The sequence below is a fragment of the Mugil cephalus genome, chromosome 12 (genome assembly GCF_022458985.1).
Source record: "Mugil cephalus isolate CIBA_MC_2020 chromosome 12, CIBA_Mcephalus_1.1, whole genome shotgun sequence".
NCBI lineage: Eukaryota > Metazoa > Chordata > Actinopteri > Mugiliformes > Mugilidae > Mugil > Mugil cephalus.
The window spans coordinates 23,305,595-23,326,492 of NC_061781.1; the positions used below are offsets into that span (position 1 = coordinate 23,305,595).

At 41.8% G+C, this 20,898-nt stretch overlaps 2 protein-coding genes across 2 annotated transcripts in view; both read right to left on the minus strand.

Moving 5' to 3' along the window:
* xpo4 (exportin 4) overlaps positions 1-5,042 on the minus strand; it is a 63,731-nt gene extending 58,689 nt beyond the window's left edge. The window contains exons 1-3 of the mRNA XM_047601331.1: positions 4,919-5,042; positions 1,231-1,336; positions 741-882 (exon numbers count right to left, since the gene is read on the minus strand). Coding sequence (XP_047457287.1) covers positions 741-882; positions 1,231-1,336; positions 4,919-5,008 — 338 coding nt within the window. The 5' untranslated portion in view covers positions 5,009-5,042. The remainder of the gene's footprint in view (positions 1-740; positions 883-1,230; positions 1,337-4,918) is intronic.
* Positions 5,043-8,480: 3,438 nt separating this feature from the next.
* lats2 (large tumor suppressor kinase 2) overlaps positions 8,481-20,898 on the minus strand; it is a 31,284-nt gene continuing 18,866 nt past the window's right edge. Inside the window, exons 3-9 of the mRNA XM_047601438.1 lie at positions 17,742-17,874; positions 16,070-17,661; positions 14,652-14,879; positions 14,122-14,476; positions 12,470-12,652; positions 11,924-12,030; positions 8,481-11,615 (exon numbers count right to left, since the gene is read on the minus strand). Of these exons, the coding sequence (XP_047457394.1) occupies positions 11,058-11,615; positions 11,924-12,030; positions 12,470-12,652; positions 14,122-14,476; positions 14,652-14,879; positions 16,070-17,661; positions 17,742-17,874 (3,156 nt within the window). The 3' untranslated portion in view covers positions 8,481-11,057. The remainder of the gene's footprint in view (positions 11,616-11,923; positions 12,031-12,469; positions 12,653-14,121; positions 14,477-14,651; positions 14,880-16,069; positions 17,662-17,741; positions 17,875-20,898) is intronic.

A 20,898-nucleotide genomic window follows, 5' to 3' on the forward strand; every position in this document is an offset into this window, starting at 1 on the left:
CCTCAGCTTTGCAAATAAAAACATTACAACTCGTCACTTTTCTTGTGACGGTACAAAACCAGTAAGTGGAGAGTCCTGTGTTATTTTATATAAAAGCTTGTATTTATTTATTTATTTTCAGGAAATTAATTTTAATTTAAAACCATTAAAACGCTCTTTCAATAAAGTATTTTTTTTATTTTTATTTTTTTATCATTTTTATGTTGAGGCGGCGGCTGCTGAATGTAACTCATAAAGTAACTTAGTTACTTTTAAAATCCAGTAATCAGTGAAGTCACCAAATTACTTTTTTAAGGAGTAATCAGTAATTAAATTACTTTTTCAAGGTAACTGTGACACTGGTGAGAGTAGAAAGTGCACCTTTCTTATTTTTGGAGTTTATCACTTATTCATATTAAGAAATGAGTCTAATTTAAAAAAGCTAAACCTTTAGAGCTCGTTTATCAATGAGGAGTTTAGGAAACATTTCAATGCACCAGCTCATAAACTTCACAGAGATAAATATTAGCTATTGTCCAGGTTGTTTAATATATAATATCACCTGAAATCTAAATAACATTAGACGTTGAAATAAGGGCATCAGGACTTGGACCAAAACAAATTCCTCCAATTACAGGTGAAGCATGTGAGTATCAAGTGTTCACCGCCCACAGATGTTCCCAACACGACTCCCCACCAGTTCCTCCGTTCCTCCGGCTGCAGTGAGTGAATCTAACGAGACGCGCTGGTTACTTCCTTACTTGGGTCTTTGTAAGACGTATGTGAGGAGAAACGCCCGCAGAGACTCGATGCTGGTCTTCTCCAGCAGGATCCACTCTCGCACCACGGCCTCCATGACGGCGGTGGCCGCCTGGAACAGCACATAGTCCACTTTACTGGTCTCTGGTCAGGGAAATATAAGCATTATGTTAGAAGTTTCGCTTGGAAAACTCATCTTCTGTATATTTGCAGAACTTCAAGAGTCAAATATTTACATTATTGCTGAGTTTAGGGATGATATTTTTAACCAGCTAGTCACTAAATCACTCATATTTAATTAAAAACATCCTTTTAATGGTTAAATTTCATCATTCCTAACGTCATTACAGTCTGATAAGAGTCCAGAAGAAACCTGCATTTGAAATTTTGCAATAGACGCCACTTATTCATAAAGAAACAACCATATCCCCCAGATAAACGCAGGTTTATCAACACCAGCAGAAGCCAAAGGATCAGATTAACTTAACTTACCCAAGATGTGCTTGCAAATGGCGAAGGGGGATTTTGACTTCCTGAAGGAGAGGAAAACATGTTCAGCGTGCTGCCTCTGTTCTGTGCTGACCATGGACGGCGGTGCCTGTTAGAAAAAAATTAAAAAAATAAACAGAAACATTTGCGTTTATTTCCTGACAGCGACGTGAAAGTGATTCATCTAGTTTTAAAACCCAAATTCAAGCTTTTAACTTCGTCATTTGAGCCTGAGTGAACAAAGATTCATTAAAGACTCTTAATGGAATTAGTTTTTATTATTTGGAAGAAAGTTTCTTCATTTTCACAAGATGAAAAGTGCAACTCGGTGACTTTGTACCTTTGTAGCATCTATAAATATATATTAATCTATTAATGCACATGAGGAGAGGAAATCCGTGAGGAAATGACATCGTTGCCTCTTATTACCTCATACAAGAACACAAATATGATAAGATGTTCATACCTTCAAATTAAAGCTTCTTCCTTTATATAACTTTTATATGTTGATAAAATAAAGAACATATGAGTGTTTAGAAATATTACTCACCTTAACTAGAAGATATATTTTTTTATTAAGTAAGTAAACTGTTATTTATGTAGCATGTTTCTTAGGTAAAAACCACAAAGTGTTTCACAATAAAAATAGTAATGAGACAAAGTGTTGCACAATAAAATTAAAACAGAAGTACGTTCAATAAGTTAAGACAAAAATCATCAAAAGAATGAAACCCAGATTAAAAACAGACAAACAATATCAATTTTCGAATGTGTTAATTGTGATTTTAAAAGAAAAACAAAAAGTCTCGACTTCCACACGTCCCCCACGACTTTTTCTGAGCAAGTCCAATAAATTGGAAATGGATCATTTGGATTCATTTTGTTTTTTGACTTAATTTGTTCAATAAATTATTATTATGTTGCAACATCATAATATCGCAACAATGTATCAATAAATCCATATTTTTGGCACAAGACAGGACTCTGCTCAGCTTCCTGAGGCTTTGTTTCTTGGCCTAACAAACTAATTCTGCAACAATTTAGTTCGTTCTTCGATTCACGCAAAAAATAAATACATTGAAGCTTCAAATTGGTAATGAATAAACACAGATTTTTATTGGACGGGTGTCCCCATAATAAAAGTAAAGTTGTGAAGCATGTGCACACACATTGTCTAGTTAAACTCTAATTAAGGCGGATACATGGCGGGAAAACTGATTCCAAAACACATTATCTGTGCGTCTTAGTCAGATAAGAACTCTGATATTAGTAACGTGTTCACATGCGCTAATGTTGTCCAGTTAAAGTCGGATTAAGGCAATAATTAGTTTTTTTTTCCACGTGCATGTAAATGTACTGAGTGTCCTAGTTTCAAAATAAGTTTCACCTCCAGGTAGAATCAGATTTATCACAATGCATCTCCCTTTATCTATGTACGTCCCAGTAGGTATCAGGAGATGTGGTGTGTGTGGGGGGGAGTTGATTCAGGCTGAAGTAGAAGATGATCAAAGTAGAAGAATTTAATGATGGTTGGTTGGTGTGAAAGCTGCCAAAATTTAAAAAACAATGACTAGACATATGGACCTCAGGAAGATTAGTGGCCCCCGAGGCGGCAGATGATGGGAATCCATCCAATAAACAACGTCTACTCTGGTAAAAAGAAGCCAGACAGCAATTTGTAAGTTGTAAAATATGGATGTTTGGCAATGCAATACTATAAACCTGATTCACAACCTACAAAAACAGAGATAAAAAAAAGAACGGAAAACATGAAGTACACTCAGGAAAACAAGTTCCCTTAGCGATAACAACCGAGTACTTCTACTGAGCAAAACAGCGTGAGCACACAAACACTCCGAAAACCACTTAGTTAATAATAAATGGTTCAACACACAAACTCCTAGTAAACATTTATATATTATATGAAGTTGTCCCTCCACCTTCAAGTCTCGGGGACGGAGTGTATTAGTATATTCTCTAAAATATCCATTCTTCTTCGTACATTCTTGCCAAAACAGCCCGTTGAAATATGCTAACCGGCGTTTACAAGGTAGCGTGTTTGAGATGTTTTGCCTCCACCTAAGCCCCGCCCCTCAAAATACGTCAACACTGTTTACAAACCGTCTATACGTCACATGATAAACAACTCGTCTCTAACGCCTACTACAACGAGACGGAAACGATTTATTTAAGAGTAGAGCCTCCACCCTCCACGTTTACTCCGTGTTTGATGAGGTGTTTTATCAGGTTGCTCGTATTCTTCCCTAAAATAATCCTGACACAGGATTTTTATGCTAGTACCAGTAGCACAGCCGCACTATTGAGAGTTTTGGTGGCATCTCACTCACACACTGAACAGCCAAATCCGCCACAAACAAAAAGCCGCTTTTACCGCCGTACAAACTACTATTGTTGAGGTGGGCGACCAATCACAGGCCGCGATGAATCTTAGAACGATCGCAGTGATTGGCTGCAAGCAAAACCATAGAAACAGTCTCTTTTTTGTTTGTTTGTTTGTTTTCTAGATCTGAGTAGTAATCGTTTGAGCCCAACCTTTTCAGTCGATACCCAGCTTCAAGGAGATAAAATATCCCAGAGGAAGTTAAGGAGTTTATGTTTCTGGAGCCAAAGTACGAGCTTCCCTCTCCACACAACTCTGACAGCCTTATTTATTGGACTTAATACAGTCGCACATGTTGATCTAGGAGAATACAAATAAGATCAGAAACGTCTTAATGAATCTCCAAAGGAGGAAATCTTGTTTAATTACGTCCTAATTAAACGACTGGGAGTGAATTGTGGTGGGAGCAAGAAGCTAAAATCTCCGAGTTAGAGATTAATCTGATTCTGAGTTATGCAACAAATATAATTTTCCTTTGATTAAACGCTTCAGCTCCAGTTCTACAATGACTTAACACACACACCATCACTGTTACAACCCCGGATTCATTTCAGGGCATCCACGGTGAATCACGACATCCAAAAAATAAAAAATAAAAAAAACCCCACGGGAGACAGAAACACATGGGCCCATTTACTAAGGACACCTGCTGCTGCTGACACCAAAGTGTCGGGTTGTGAGGTTGTAGCGTTGCTTAGTTTTATATTGTCTCAGTTTTAAAGAGTGAACAAGATGGCAGAAAGCTAGCGAGATGATCCCAGCGTGCACACGCTGAGACACTACTTGCTCCTATAGCTGGAGGTGTTGGAGGCTGTTCACAGGAAAACATTTGGGGTAAATGGGTGATTTTAGGAAGGGTGCATGGTGGAGTGAAGATATAGAGGAAAGGAGACAGCGGCGAGATGCTCCAATGGGTAAAAACTTGGAGGTAACGAGTGAGAGAGGCAGCGACGCGAGCACAACTTTCCCCACAAGGAAAAAAAGGCGACTCATATTTAATTTTTCCGGCGCGTGTGGTTTATATTTACAAAGAATAGGGAATTACATGAGAAATGTGGTTTATATTTTTTTATTTTTATTTTTATTTTTTGCGGGATGGAGACAGGGAAGGCGCTGCGCCACGCATCGTTCACGTTACCCAAAAAAAAAAAAAAAAAAAAAAAAAAAAAACCTGAACACATTTAGCAACAAAAACCGAAACAAACCGAGCGGCGAATAAGCGGCGAACTCCACCCGAGACTAAGTTAAGTTAAGACACTCGTGGCTACAGAATAAGGACGAGTTTCTCACCATTAAAACTTTGGCAGCGCTTTCCAGCTGTGTGATGACTTCTGGTGCACCGAGCGCCGCCATCATCGTCCCTCTCCAATGACGCGCCATGCGCTCTGCATTCTGGGATTACAGCCACCACGGCAGCGGCGCAAGACTGGGCGGAAAAATATTCAATAATAATAATAATAAAATAAAAACATCAGGGGAAAAAATTTAACTCCAGTTAGACTTATTTTTAAAAAATATTTAAACGTCCACTTACTTAAATTAAATTATAAATCTGTATATTTATAAGTGAAAAAATATGTGACTATTTCTTTATTTAAAATTATTTGAATTTTATTGCTATTATTTTTTATTTTTTTCCCAGGTTTTGTAGAATATTTCCACACATACATTCACCAAGATGCACAGTCATAATATTTTATTTTGCTAGATAATAGTTTTTATTTTATTTTTTTATTATTATTATTTTAATCTAATATTATTTCAGTCACCGCAGCAACAGCGGAAGACTTGGCGGAAAAATATTAGATAATAATAATAAAAACATAAGGCAAAAAATGTAACTCCAGTTAGACTTATTTTTAAAAAATATTTAAACGTCCGCTTAGTTAAATTAAATTGTAAATCTATATATTTATAAGTGAAATAAATATGTGACTATTTCTTTATTTAAAATTATTTAAATTTTATTGCTATTATTATTATTTTTTTCCCAGGTTTTGTAGACTATTTCCACACATACATTCACCAAGATGCACAGTCATAATATTTTATTTTACTAGATAATAGTTTTTATTTTTTATTTTTTATTATTATTATTTTAATAATTAATTTTTTATATATTTATAAGTGAAACAATAATTTTATTTAAAATTATTTAAATTCTATTGCTAGTATTATTTTTTTTACAGGTTTTGTAGAATATTTCCACATAACTCACACATACGTTCACCAAGATGTACACTCATAATATTTTATTTTACTAAATAATAATTATTTTATATAAAATATATTTTATTATATATATTACAATTTTATTAAAATAAAATAATAATAAATATTAGGAAAAAATAACTCTAGTTAGACTTTTTTAAAAAAAATATTTAAATGTCTAATTAGTTAAATTAAATTATAAATCTATATATTTATAAGTGAAAAATGATCTAACTATTTTTATTTAAAATTATTTAAATTATTTATTGCCAGTGTTACTTTCATGCGGCCAAGTTATTTCCCTCGAGGATCATTAAAGTCTATGTCTCATTGAAATGAATAAAAATATAATTTTTTTGACTCTCTGTAATGATATAAAAAAAAAAATATTAATGTTCTTGCTATAAAATTTGTTTTTTCTTGTCTTCTGAAAACGTTCAAGTATGACTTAGGCAAATATGCTATTAGGCTAACAACATATATCATAAGTGATATAATTATATAATAATAAACTAAAATAAATTAATATTTGTCTCATGTTTTTACTCAATGAGTTTTTGTTTACATGTTTAAAAATGTGACTTAAAGTATCTATATACTGTTATACAGATACAATATATATAACACACACACATATATATATATATAATATACATTTAGATGTAAAATGATAAATAACTATAATTCTACATTTGCTTTTAAATTTATTTGATGGATCGGTGGGACTTTGTGGATTCAAATTTCTCATGATATAAAGATATAATCATATAAAAGAATAATAAAATATTGCAGGAGTTTAAAGACTTCTCTGTCCAATGACATCTAAATAAAAAATAAACTCAGTATTTAATTTGTAAATACTTTTCAGTCCCCGACCTCGACTGTTAATTTATTCTAATTGTTGGGTTTTTCAAAATAAAATGACATGCAAAGACATATCATGTTAAATCCGAATGTGTTCTATACTTAAATTACATGATATGACCAATTTTTGATCTAATTCAACACGTTAAAAACATGTTAATAAGAACAGTTGTAGATTATGTTCCTTTCACACATGAATGCAACACAGTCCAAATTGGTTCATTTAATTTATACATACATTTACACACACATACATCAAACAGAGAGATAGCTGTCCAAATTACATCTATAATACTGCGTAGAAATGGATTTTAACATTTAGCACAAAAAGAGACTGGAAAAAAAAGGGGAAAAAAAAGGATACAAAAAATATGTATATCTGTATAAATATAAATTCAAGAGTAACACAATTGTATCATACATTAAGGAGGCAGGCAGAGGCTCCTTAAGAGTAAAAATACAAAATCAAAAGGATACACGACAAGTGAGAAGAAGAAGATCAGATCAGATCAGAGGACATTAAGTCAGTCGAAGAAGATTGTCAGTCATCACTCTCAAAACTTTCAGGAAACACACTCGTGTGTCTCTCCTCGCTGTAAAGCTATGTTTGTGCTGCTGATGATGGTGAAGATGTGGATTGCGGGCGATTGCAGTTGAGGTTTTTAGAGGATTTTTTTGTCTTGAGACCGGCTGGAAGAAGAACTGATTGGGGGAGAAGTTTCAGAGCAGCCTGTTCTTAAATAGTCATGTGCTTCACAAACACAGATAAATGGTCGTGAAGCAGCTCACAGGAACGAAACCACCGGGCGCGTCGACATGCAGGATACTGGCTTCAGTCCAGTTTAAAAACCACCTCATTCACACGCTCAGAACAAACAGAAATAAAGCACATTTTTTTTCTTATTTTGGTGTGAAACAAATCTGTCCGTCCGTGAGACGAAACCTGAAATTTGATCGATCCACTCCAGTCGAATAAAAAACGAGCAGCGTCGCAGATTTAAACGGGACCTGAGACACAACACCTGAACAGTGGTGGTGGAGAAAAAATAAAACAAAACAAACAAACAAACAAAAAAAACCTGCTTCCTTTTCCATGGAACATGTCGCAACTAGAAATACAGAAATACGCCAATCAGCCATAACATTATGACTACTGACTGAGTAACGCTCGATTGCACCTGGAGATCAAAAGGTGGTTTGTCGATGTCAATGCACGTTCTGATAGGTCTTCAACAGGGTCTGCAGAGTTACTGCAGGGGGGAGGGAGGGTCGCAAAATCTTTGGTTGATTAGTCATTTTTCATGTATTTTTTTAGTTTCCCCCACAAATATAAATGTCTTTAAATACACATTAACATGAATCCAACATATTTTAATAGATAAGTCATAGATCTTGGGGTAGTTACTGCAGGGGGGGGGTCACAAAATCTTTGGTTGATTAGACATTTTCTATATATTTTTTTAAAAATTTTCCCCCATAAATTAACTTTTATTCCACATATTTTTAGTAAAGGGATAAAAGGAGGTAGAAGACGTTGTCTTTCAGTCGACACTTCACTCATTTAGTGAGACCTGTCAATCAAAGCCTCCTGTACACAGCAGGCCCCGCCCCTTTTGCTGCTGAGCCAGTCACATGACTACCCTCTCATATACTGTATATAAATAGCACTAGTTTAATATAGAGCACATATAGGAGGTAAAGGGGTCTCTATTTAATCTCTCCATCAGTTTGTGGATCCTTGGCCTGAAAAACGTTGAAAACCTAAAGCTTTTTTGTGTCTGTGTCATTAATGTCATTGCTATGGGGTGGGGGGGTCTGGTCTGGTCTGGTCTAGGTGGGGGCTACATGTCTAAGTAACATCCACACAAATTAACACCAGGTCCAAAAGTTTCCCAGCAGACGCTTTAAATGTCGTCTCCCTCTCAGCGGTTTTAATGTTGTGGCTGATCGGCGCGCTCCATCAGCTGCCCCCAGATCAAACGGGAAACGAGAGGTTTGTGAAAAAAGGCAGTGTGTTTAGATTGTGCTGCTCGCGTTAGTAAAAAAAAAAAGGCACATGTACAGATCAAAACAAACAAATCAAACATTGTCAAGCAAAAGAAAAAAAATTTAAAAATTTATCCACACATTTTTTTTTTTGTTTAGTTTTTCCATCAGTGTGCATTCATCGGTTCAGAGAATCACATGACTCCACATCACATACTGATGCTGAGAAAACTGCTGCAACCGAGAGACTCTCAGTCTGATTGTCACGAAGCAGAAGGGATGGAAGCTCCAACACAGAGCAAAAAAAAAAAAAATATATATAATAATAATTAAACAACACTTTAAACGTGTGGTCATTTTGGATAAATAAAAGAAAATGTACCAACTCTTTGTTGAAGTTTTTTTTGTAATATTGAGCTTTTCCGATCACGTTTCCTTCGACCTGCCTCGCTCGCCCCTTCGTCCCCGAACTTTAAAAACCTTTTAAACAAAACCTGAAACCTTCGCACTCGCCTCCTTCTCCCGCGTTCGGGTCCAGCCCGTCGGCAGGAGGCGAAGAGTCGACCACCAGAAACACTTATCAGCGCCGCTCTTTCCTTTAAACACTCAGCTGTGGGAGGGCACAGGAGCTCGTCACGTTCGAAACCCAAACACACGTCTTCTTTAAGCCACGACGAGAGAAAAAAAAAACAGGTACACAATTATAATAATAATAATAATAAAGTAAATAATATTAACCACAATAATAAGCAGCATGTTTTAACTGAAAAGAGGAAAAAAAAAATATATATAAACCAATATATTTGCACATTTCAGAACTAAACTTTCAAAAGGTTATGAAGTGTTTACAAAACTATATATAATGTGTTTTTTTATTTTTTGTTTGATTTTTTTTTTTGTATTGCACATAGTCATATTATCACATGTTTGGCTGACGTAAGGACATGTGTTTGTTCATGACTGCTTCCGGGAGAAAGAAGAAGGAGGAGGAGGCGGGTTTAAGTTACAACGCAACCGCGGGACTGATCTTTGCAACGAAAATGAAGGAAAAACAAAATAAAAAGCTGTACAATTGTGCATCTTGGTGAATGTGTGTGCGAGTTAGAGCTTTGATTTGGCGCCAAACTCGGCCTCTGGCTCTGGATTCTCTTGTTTTTTTGTTTTTCTTTGTTAAGAGTTGTGCTAGGAAGCAAAAAAAAGTAAACAAGAATTTATAAACGCAAGAGTATTTGTCATCCGAGCCGACTCTGTCACGATTACAGGGACATTTACGGTTTTAATAAGACTTGGACTCATTAAAAAGCGCGACAGTGGTTCAGCCTGACGAACGAATGGAGGATTATTTGGACGTGAGCTGTTGAAATCATATTACAGAAGCATTTTTTTTTTTTTTTTTTTACCAAGAATCATCATGTAACCTCAGAACAAGAAAAGGGTCTGACTCCACCTTCAGGACGAAACCTCTCAAAGTAAAGTTGGCACAAAAAAAAAAAAAATGAGGCAGGTGCAGATATAAAAGGTCGACACCTTAAATATCTAGTTTGGTTAATTCTTGAAATCTGCCACAGCCGACGCGCAACATGGACGAGTGTTTCTGAGCGCGGGCCAGAGGAATCTCTTTGTCCGACGAGTTTCGAGCCGACATCTTGAAACGTGGACGCAGACGCTGAAACCTAACGTCCTTTTTTTACGACCGGTGCAGATAAATGTGTGCATGAGTGTGTGCGTCTCCGTAGCTTATTCTGCAGCAGCTTTGGTGGAAGAGGCGCGATCGACAGGTAAACTGGTTTCCACTCCTCGAAGTTGTGGCACGTTGCAAATGTTTTTCGAAGAGTTTTTTAAAGCAGCTCGGGGTGGAGCAGGAGGCGGCGCTTCGCTCGCCCCGTAAGACCGAGAATGGAAGGAATGGGACGAGAAAAAACCGCCGGACGAACCCCGGGGAGCGGGTCCTCGAATGTGAAACCTCGTCTGCGATTCCCAGACGTCTTTACGTTCCCAAGAAATATGAGCAAACCGTCTCTGAGCCCACCCCGCGTTTCATTTCTTCTCGATGCGGCCGAGTCGATTCTTGGTCCCGGATCAGAGGGAGTTTTGGGATTTTTTTTAAGTCGACGTGGAACGAGCTATAGGCTCCACAAGGTGGCGACGTCCGTCCGTCCGTTCCTGCTTCCATCCTGCAGCTTTTCAGTCACACGTGACGGATGTGCATGCGCACGCACAGACCCACCTGTGCAGCAGCACGCACACCTCTGCACACAGACGCACACATATGAAGAGCAGTGGTGGGTGGGTTGGTTGGGAGGTTCATGAGCTGAGGGTTAAACGACAGAAACAAGACACAAGCCGCTCGGAAAGGAGCTCGTCGGCTCTAGACGTACACCGGCTCGCATCCCTCCCCCTGCTCTCCCTCCTCCTCTTCGTCCTCCTCCTCCTCCTCCTCCTGCTCCTGCTCCTCCTCCTCCTCGGGGCAGAGGCTGGCGGCCCCGGAGGTGCTCGACGACACCTCGCTGGCCTCCAGCGGCTTCGGGTAGCGGAAGGGGCAGCCGTTGTCGTCGAAGAAGCGGCGGAAGGTGAACTCGTAGAAGGCGTGCTCCGGGTGCTTCCCGTGCGGGGAGCACAGCATGTCCAGCGCCCGGGTGCTGTCCTCGCTGTCGCTCCACGCCCCCGGGCCGCCCTCCTCCTCCACGGGGTCGAAGTTGGACGTGTCCATCGGGTGGGCGATCTTGGGCCGGTAGGGCGCCGGCTGCTGACGCAGGTTGCTGGAGAAGTCCATCTGGGAGAAGAAGGGGTGGGCCTTGATCTCGCCGGCCCCGTTGGCGCCCAGACGGTCCTCGGCGGAGCAGCAGAGGCGGCCGATGATGTCCACGGCCTCGGGGCTCAGTTTGACCTGGGCGGGCACCTGCAGGGTGCTCTCCCAGTTAATGACCTGCAGGGGGAGACACGCGAAGGCAACGAATATCACATTTGTGCATAAACGATCGTAGAGTCATTGCATCAGAATAAACATGATTTCTATATAAAAGGTAACTTATCATTAGACATTTTTACTATAATTATCAGGTATTTGACCTCCTCTGGCTTTAACAACATCATGACCAGGGATATTTATATGAAGACTCTCAGAAGCCAAAGAGTTAAAGTGAATAATGCAAACTCTGATTTGTTTTTTTGTTTGACTTATTCAATCTATTATCCATCTTATTACTCATCGGTCATTTTAAATCCTTCGTTCACCTTAATCTGAGTCTCGGTCGGGGTTGAGGCCAGGAACGGTGGTTGTCCCACCAGCATCTCAAACAGAATCACCCCGACGCTCCACCAGTCGCACAGCTGAGTGTAACCTGCACACAATTTAAAACACACACACACACGTTATCAGGTTATTCGCCCACTGCTCTCACACTACACACACTGTGCACACACTCTTTATTCTTTCTGCCTCAAAACAGTGATTGATAGTGGAACAATGACAGGGACACAGAGGGAGTTGTCAGCACTTAAACGACACAGTTAATTACAGACTCTACTGTATGTGCACAACAGTGTAGCTCTGGTTTTGTGTTGGGAGACCAAAATAAATCCTGGTTCTATATTCATATAGAGTCCCAGACACAAGGACTCTGGGAATTTTAATCCTACATGAAGAAGAAATCCAGTCAGATATACTGAGCAGCATGTACATAAGATCATGCATTAAGACATAAACAACGCTGTTCAACATGTGAATAACATGTAAAATCTTCAGCTTCTGGTCCATTTCTCTTCTCGCTTCTCACCCACCTTTGCGCAGCAGAACCTCAGGTGCGATGTAGTTGGGCGTTCCCACCAGGGAGTGGGCCAGGCAGCGCTGGTGCTGCCGGTTGGCGCGTTGCTCCAGCGTCATCAGCCGGTCGCCACAGCGACAGTTGGACACGTCGTCCCAGAGGTCGCTGGGCTCCATGCTGTCCTGTCTGATGTGACTTCCTGCAGAGAGAAGCAGGAGGCAGACGAGGTGATTAAAGAAGGATGTACGTGTTCGGTGTCTGCCAAGTCTAAAGCACATGCAGGATTTGGGTCCTAATGAGGACAGTGACCCTACGTCACTGATAAAACCGTCTCCCTCAAGAGAGACGGACAAAAAACGAATAAATTTATGGCTTCAGGCTGTAAAACGAGTAACAAAGATGGAAATCTGTAGGAACCTGATGGTCGATACGTGTGCGGCAAAACACTTAATCATTTTAAATTATGATGCTAACGTTGGCTAAAGGTCAAAGTGGTGATATTGATGCCGAAATGAAATGAAATGATAGATTAAACATCAGATCAGAGCATTTCTTTAATAAAAGCTTCATGCTGTATTTATGCCATGATTAATTAATTAATTTACTTTTTTATTTGGAGACACATCTCAACAGTGTTACACATAAGAAACTTCATTACATTGTTACATTGTTACTCATCCATTGCTCCATTATTTTATTTTTCATGATTAATTAATTTAACATTATAGAGTGATTATGAATTATTATAAATTGATGATAGTTGTCATACATCACCCGGAGAATCAAGGAGGTGTATAACCGCACACTTTAAATTGTCTGTCTATATAATATTATATTATTTTCTGTATTTCTTACTACCTCATTCTTATTCTATTCTATTTTAAGATGATTTTATCTTATTACTCCTCTTACTCTCATTCTTATGTCTGTGTCTGGTTCATATATTTTCTTTCTTATCTTGGGACAATGGACAAAACATTTTCCCTGTGGGGATCAATAAAGTCATCTTGAATCTTGAATCTTGTAACAGAGTAAATATCCCATTTAGCCTCCGGCCACCGAGTGGAGTCGTTCACCCATTTCTCTGTCGGTAGACGGACATAAAGCCCATATTTTTTTAACGACGTTATTTATGTGTAAGTAACTTCAGCCATTTCACTCGCTTTCCAGCCGACAAATACAAAATAAACACTTGACTACAAGATTGTGGATTGTTTTCACCCAAATGGGGGGCGTGGCCTAATTGGCTAATATCGTCTAAGGGTTGAGGGGAGGAGCCTGTGTGGTCAGTGGTTTTTATGTTGTGGCTGATCGGTCTGTGTCACAGTTGAATCCTCATAAAACCTGATTAAACTTCACATGCATGAACTTTTTGTTCTAGGACTTTATCCAAAAGGTCACAAATACAGTAAAAGAGAACGGATATTAATAATAATAATATTTGTCTCCAAAAAGATCCGTCGCAACGTTTTGGACCAAGTGTCACAAAGTGGGAGAAACAAATAACTTTGGAGAGGAAAAGATACGGGAACCATATGAATAAATAATAAATCTCACAACAAGGTCAATGAGTTAAATACCTATAATTATAATGTTTATGCCTGAGAAGGTTGTGATGTGTATTGTTTGTTTGTAACACTTGTCCCACAGTTATTCCAGCAGCCTCACCTTTCTGGTAATACTTGGAGTTGTGCGTCCAGCGGAAGCCCGTGCAGAGGCCGAAGTCGGTCAGCTTGATGTGTCCGTCCAGGTCGATGAGGATGTTGTCGGGCTTGATGTCCCGGTGGATGAAGCCCATCTTGTGGACGCTCTCGATGGCCAGCGTCAGCTCGGCCACGTAGAAGCGCGCCAGGTTCTCGGGGAAGACGCCCATCCGGATGAGCAGGCTCATCATGTCTCCTCCGGGGATGTAGTCCATCACGAAGTAGAGGCTGTCGCGGTCCTGGAACGAGTAGTAGAGACGCACCACCCACTCGTTGTCGGCCTCGGCCAGGATGTCGCGCTCAGCTTTCACGTGGGCCACCTGCAGCAAAACAAACTCTTTACGGTGAATCGATCGAACTCCACTTTTAAAATGGTAAAACCTATTTCAATGATTTTAATATTATTTCTCCATCAGTTCTTACTTGTGCAATTAGCAAATGTTGCTATAACTTGGCTCAGGACATGTTTTTTGTGCACGGTTTTAAATAAATCACCTGGTTGCGGTTGAGTACGTCTTTCTTGCGCAGTGTTTTCATGGCGTAAAGTGCGCCGGTGTCCACTTTACGAGTAAGACACACTTCACCGAAGGCACCGATGCCCAGCGTCTTGATCTTGACGAACATGGACTTGTCCATTTTGGCGCGGCGTAGCCTGTTGTAGTTGGACTCCTTCTGGTTCAGCATCTTCCTCATCTGTTCCTGCTCCGCTTCCGAGAGGCCGGCCTGAGCAAAAAAACAGAGAGAGAGGTGGTGAGGTGGAATAATCAAAGAGCAGCCTCTGATTAAATCCATGATTATTAAAACCGATGGGATGTGGAAAGACTTATTCTGTTGTTTAACCACCTACTGTCTGTGTCATTGTTTTTCCTCTCATCTAAAAAAGCCTTTCAGTCATTTTAAAAAGGTCAAAAGTGCATTTTAAAAGAGGCCAAAGTCATGACTGGAGAACATGTGTGAACCTGCCCTGATGTCACTGCACAATTATCCGACTCATCGTCTGTCTGGAGCTTCACCACTGGATCAGCAGGTTTCATCTCATTAAATCTCATTTCTTCACTTACTTGCTCATCACCACTTTTAAAGGTTAATGAGAATCGTCAAAGTTTTCCACAGAGAGGGAAATATCCACAGTGACTAAATCGCTCTTATTGTAGTATATATATGCAAGAGTTCAGATTTTTCCACTGTTATGAAAGTTTAAGTCGCCGAGTTTCTGATGACGTCACTAATAAAAACACAGTAGAAAGTAGAGCTGCACAATTAATCGGATTTTGACCACGACTTTGCCACATTACTGCTTTTTCTGTATGAGCTGTAATTGTTTCCATTGAGTTGCAAATCTGTAATAGCAGATTTAATCTGGTAAAGTTTCAATCCTTGCGTATTTTTTATATTATTAAGCATGTATTTCTTATTTAAAGTTTAATTTTGCACTGAAAACTGATAATAAATTGGTAATAAAACTGTTACTAAAAATACAGATGTTTTCCCCAACATGATTAATAATCGTGATTATCATTTTGCTTGAAACGGTGCAGCCCTAGTAGAAAGCAAGATAGTTGCAACAACCCCCAGGTCATAATCTAAAGAACCGTATTGACCCGAATATAAGACGAAAACCCTTTTCAAACTCGTTTCATGGAAAAAAGAAGACACCAGGAGATGCCAATGGAATGTGTTTCTCTGGCCGTTTGTATTTTTAAGATGTTCGTTCTGTGACATCATATTTTCGTGTTGCTTGGCAGTTGTTTGATGATTCTGCAGAAAGTAGCAGAGGCGTAACTACAGATCTCAAATTTGAGTAAAAGACAGACTGTGTTTATTCCCATGCAAATGTCAGATGCTATTTTTAGGATATTTTGTCAGGAAAAAAAACGACCGTGTTTTATTCGAGTAGTAAACTGATGTCTCACCTTGGACATCTCCTGTTCCAGCTGGAGTCTGCGGTTGAGTTTCTGCTGGTAGGTCTTCATCACGTTCTCTATGTGCTGCTCCATGTAGAACTTGAAGGCGAACGGCGAGTAGGTTTTGATGCGCGACTCCCTCTTCTCCTCGTCCCGTCCGTTCTTCCTCACGGGAACGGGGGACGTCTGGATCTGCTTCTTGTCCTTCACCGTCTTCTCCCCCTTCCCCACCTTCGTCTTCTCTTTCACCTGCTGCCGGTCCTCGGCCTTCCCGCCGCCTCCGCTGCCGCCGTGAGCGTTTCTGGCGGAGGCGTTGTTGCCGAGGTCCTGGCCTCCACACATGGCCCCGGGTCCCTCCATGGCCCCCGTCTTGCCGGCCGCCCCGGACAGATTCATCGGGTAAGGAGGCGGAGGGCAGCGGGGCTCCTGGGCCGGCTCCAGGGAGTACGTCTCCTCCGGCATGTAGGCCAGGGGTTCTGTCGCGTCCTGGGCCTGAGCGGTCATCCAGGCCGGGTGACACGGTCCCACGGCCGTCTTGGGTTCGGGCCTCATCACGCGGATGCTCTTGACCGGCGACTGGATGGGCGGCGACGTCACGGCCGTGATGGTGTTGGGGGGACCCAACGAGGGGTCCTGTTTCCCGGATGTAGGGGGCGCGGTCATCGCGGGACGGGCGCCGTTCGGACCCGCGCAGCGACTGTTGAAGGAGTTGGTTCTGCTGGGGACGCGCACCTCCCCCCTGAATGGACCCTGGGGCTGGGGCTGCCTCGCCGTAGGGGCCCCCTCCGGTCCTGGAGGCCCTGCCCAGTGGTGCTCATACAGGTCTAGGTTGAGGCTCGCCCTGGAGGGCGTCATCAGGCCCTGGGGCAGGTCCGAGAAGTCGGGGCCCATGCCTGCCACCCCTCCGGGGGACCGGGACATCATGTGGACCTGGTGGGAGGTGGGGCTGGCCTGCCGGGGGTGGGAGTGAGGGGGGAGGTACAGGTTGGCGGGATACCCTCCGCCTCCTCCTCCCGCCGGGTTCTGCCCGATGCCCCCTTTCCCCTGCATGTTGACGTAGTTGTCTGGGGGAGCCATGGGGGGCGGCGCCATCTTGTTCTGGAAGGAGGGGGTCCTCTTGACGCCGTAGCCGGCCGGCTCCATCATGTGAGGCCTGGCGTGGCCGTAGTCGTAGTGCGGGCCTGGGACGGGGCCCCCCGGTGGCTGGGGCTGGAGCTGCAAAGGTTGGCCGGGCACGTTGTAGCTCATGATCGGCCCGTGCTGCTCCATGCCGCCGGGGTAGCCCTTCTGCTGAGCCCCGGGGGGGTACATGGTGTTGCCCGGGTTGCTCTGGGTGCCCATCACCGGCGGATAGGAGCCCATGCTGGGGGGTCGGCCCATCGGGTTTCCCATCGCGGGGCCCTGTGCTGCACCGGATGGCGTCATCATGTAGTTCATAACGGGGCTCATGTAGGTTCTGGGCATCTCCCCCTCGGGGCCGTATCCTCCCGCCCCCTCGTACATGGGCGCCCCCATCTGGTGATACGGAGGCATAGCACCCGCTTCGCCCGAGCCCTGCAACGGAGGCCGGTGGTCCATTGCATTTGGCATCCCAGCTTTTCCTGCAAAGAACAAGCAGTGAATCCACTGAATCATTGTTTCTGTGGCTGAAAGCGTCTAAATCCAAAGGTTGTTTTCGTACCTGGCGAAGTCTGTTTGATGACACGAACAATGAGCTCATTGCGAGGGTCAAGGTAACTCATCTTGCTGATGAACTCCAACGCGGCTTCGATGCTCCTGCTGCCCGTCTGCTTCAGCGCCCTCACCGCCATCTCCTGTGAAGCACAAGCGCTTTGAGTCACGGTTTGATCGAGTGAAAATTAAAGACCACAACAGTGGAGGCAATCATTCATAGAAACACAGACACATGAACACGTTAAAACAAACACTGGCCCAGTAGGTGTCCGACCACCTGCATCCTCTCCGCTTGGGGTCACATACCAGCGACTTCTGGTGCCAGACAAAAAAAAACACAAAAAACACAGATAGTGGAAAAGCTACTGACATGTTTATAGTCAGGAAAACAAAAAATTGCACGAATGAAGCATATCCTGAGGCGAGTTAATCATCATACGGCTGCAACGGTCTTCTGTACTTCTGCAATTATTTCATGTGAATGAATCATTGTTGTAGCCGAGCAGCAGGGCGTGGTCCTGTGTGTGTTTACTAGCTGACACACTTTACTGGAAATGACCGGTAAGCAATTTCTCTAATGGAGTTTATTTTACATTTCGGGTTGAATTTGGAGGCTGATTTTTCTTCCTCCCTTAAGTATTCGGTCACTTCTGTTTGGTGTCGGGGTTAAACGCTTCCTGTGAACCATTGACGCTCGTCCACTGGCAATTTGGCAGCTTCCACTCGGCCAAATTACTATGTTGAGTCGGCGGCGAAGTGCGTCAGTGCGAGATCACTGATGATGCCAGATTCAGGAGAAGCCAGCTCCGTACGACAGTTTGTATCTTTCTCTAGTTATTCCTCCCTCCACTTTTATTCTCCTTTTGAATTACAACTGCAGACGACTGCTGCTGCTGCTGCTGCTGCTGCTGCTATGGAGTCACTGCTTCTCATGCAGCTGCAGAACCTACTCGCTATAGATTTCCTGAATCGGTTCAGTTCCAATTAACAGGATCCCATTTTGTTATTAACACATTTGACTTTCGGAACAGTTTCACTTAAGGTTCCAGAGATTTGTGGTATGTACATAATATTATACCTCAGCTGGCACATCTTACATATGTGTCTTTACTTTTGCAAGGTGCTTCTCTGTCCTGGCTTCAGTTTCTGTCACATATTTGGATTATTACGAGACCGCAAAAAGATTTTTTTTTAAAAAGATGGTGCAGTAAATGTTGTGTACTTTATCAAAATATTATCACTTTATAAACTGGTTATAGTCAAGTCAAGTAATATGAAGCAACACCACAGTCGGACTTCAAGCGACAACCTGCAGGTCTGAGCATTGAAGCCCATGTTTAAGTATAAAAAGCTGCAGTTCACTGTTTGGCCACTAGAGGCTCCAAAAGGGAGCAAATCCCCATAGATGCCCATGTTAAAAAGTCCATTAAACATGTTTACAGCCTGGTGCAAAAAACAGTTTTGGTCTCAATAGTTTATTTCACTATTCATGACAACTGTTCAGGGGAAAAGTTCTTTTCTAACTCATTCATTTATGTTTTATTAAAGTTTCTGCATAATTGAGGGCGTTCCCGCTTTGAGTGACAGGTGGTAGCCTGAGCTAACAGGTAGCGGAGAGTTGAGTGGGCGGGTCTCTACGTCCATATCTGGAATATCCGTGTGTGGGCGGAGTAAAGCTCATCCAACATGGCGGCCACAGGCTCCGCCCACTTCGAGGTTTAGAATCAAACAGGTGACGTCACGATGGGTTTGTTCATGGTATAAACGCTCAGTGGTTGCAACAGAGACCTAACTCTTACATGAGATGATCTGTCTGTCAATTGAATATGATCTTTGTCATCTTTATGTTTAGTAATTGTTATAATCATAAGAATGTGAGGGCAGATTTCCGTTTAGTCGACTCAAATCTTGGATACAAGTCAACTGTGTACCACTCAAATGATCGTCTTTCTAAATTTCTTTCCATACGATGCTAAAAACATTAAAACACCACAAGAATTCAGGTTCACTTCGTGGCCCGAGCAGCTTTCACAACGTCTCTATTCATCAAGTTCACTTCCTTCCCTGTCCTCTTCACGTTAAGTTACGTTTTACGAGGCTCGTCTCTCGTCTCCGTCCTGGATCGGACCCACAGGTGGACGACATGGAGCTCATCCCAGACCGGGGCCTTGTGCTCCAACAGGTGGGTCACTATAAAAACCGGCGGTATGTAGGTCACCTATGTGAAAAATGTCGGTTAACCACTCTGGCATTTTCTCCTCATCAGTAGCTGTGTAATTTATGATGGAGACACTGCAGCAGAAAAAAAAAAAAAAATGCGAAGGAGGAAACACGCAGAGAATTCCTCTCAAGCCTTTTATTAAACAATGACGATCATTCTTCAGGGGTTCTAGCGCTAAGTTAAAGGAGAGTCATCGACTCAGACCAGGACATCTTGACAAGCTTTGAGGCTGCAGGGAAAAAACAAAAGACATAATTGTGGTTTTGATTCACGGTTTTAAAACGGAAAATCTAACTGTTTACGTCAAGGATTCGGCGTCTTATCGGCACCATCGGTATTTTACAGCTGAAACGGGTCATCGCAGTGAAACGGCACAGATGTAGTAGTGATCTACGAGGCACTCGCTCTTTAAAAGCTCACATGTGGGACTTTTGGAATAGGGGGGTTTCAGCTAATATTCCCAAAGACGATGTATTTTTAACAGCATCATCACATTCTCAATTAATACTACAATTAATATTACAAAGCACAGAGCTTCACCATTTAAACACATTAGATTTTAGCCATATCCAATGCAAAACTATTAGTTTATTCCCATTTCTGTGGCGTATAAGTACACACACAGTACTTGTTAATCGCTGTGTAACACACTGTTTCCACTGTCGTCCGACAAACCGAACGATCCCAAGCCTTCAGCTAAAAACAATCACTGTCCTGTTTATGCTGTGTGACACATGTGTGCATTGAGTTCAACTGACCCCGTTTATGATCTGAAATTCCTTTATATGGTGTGTGATTGAGGAGGGGGGGTGTGAGGTGGGGGGGCAGCACAGCTTTTATCTCCATGAACTCAATGTCTTTTTAACACCAGCACAAACATGCAAATAAAACGGGACGGCGAAGAGCGAGACAAACACAACAGAAAGTCTTTCCTTCTCCGACA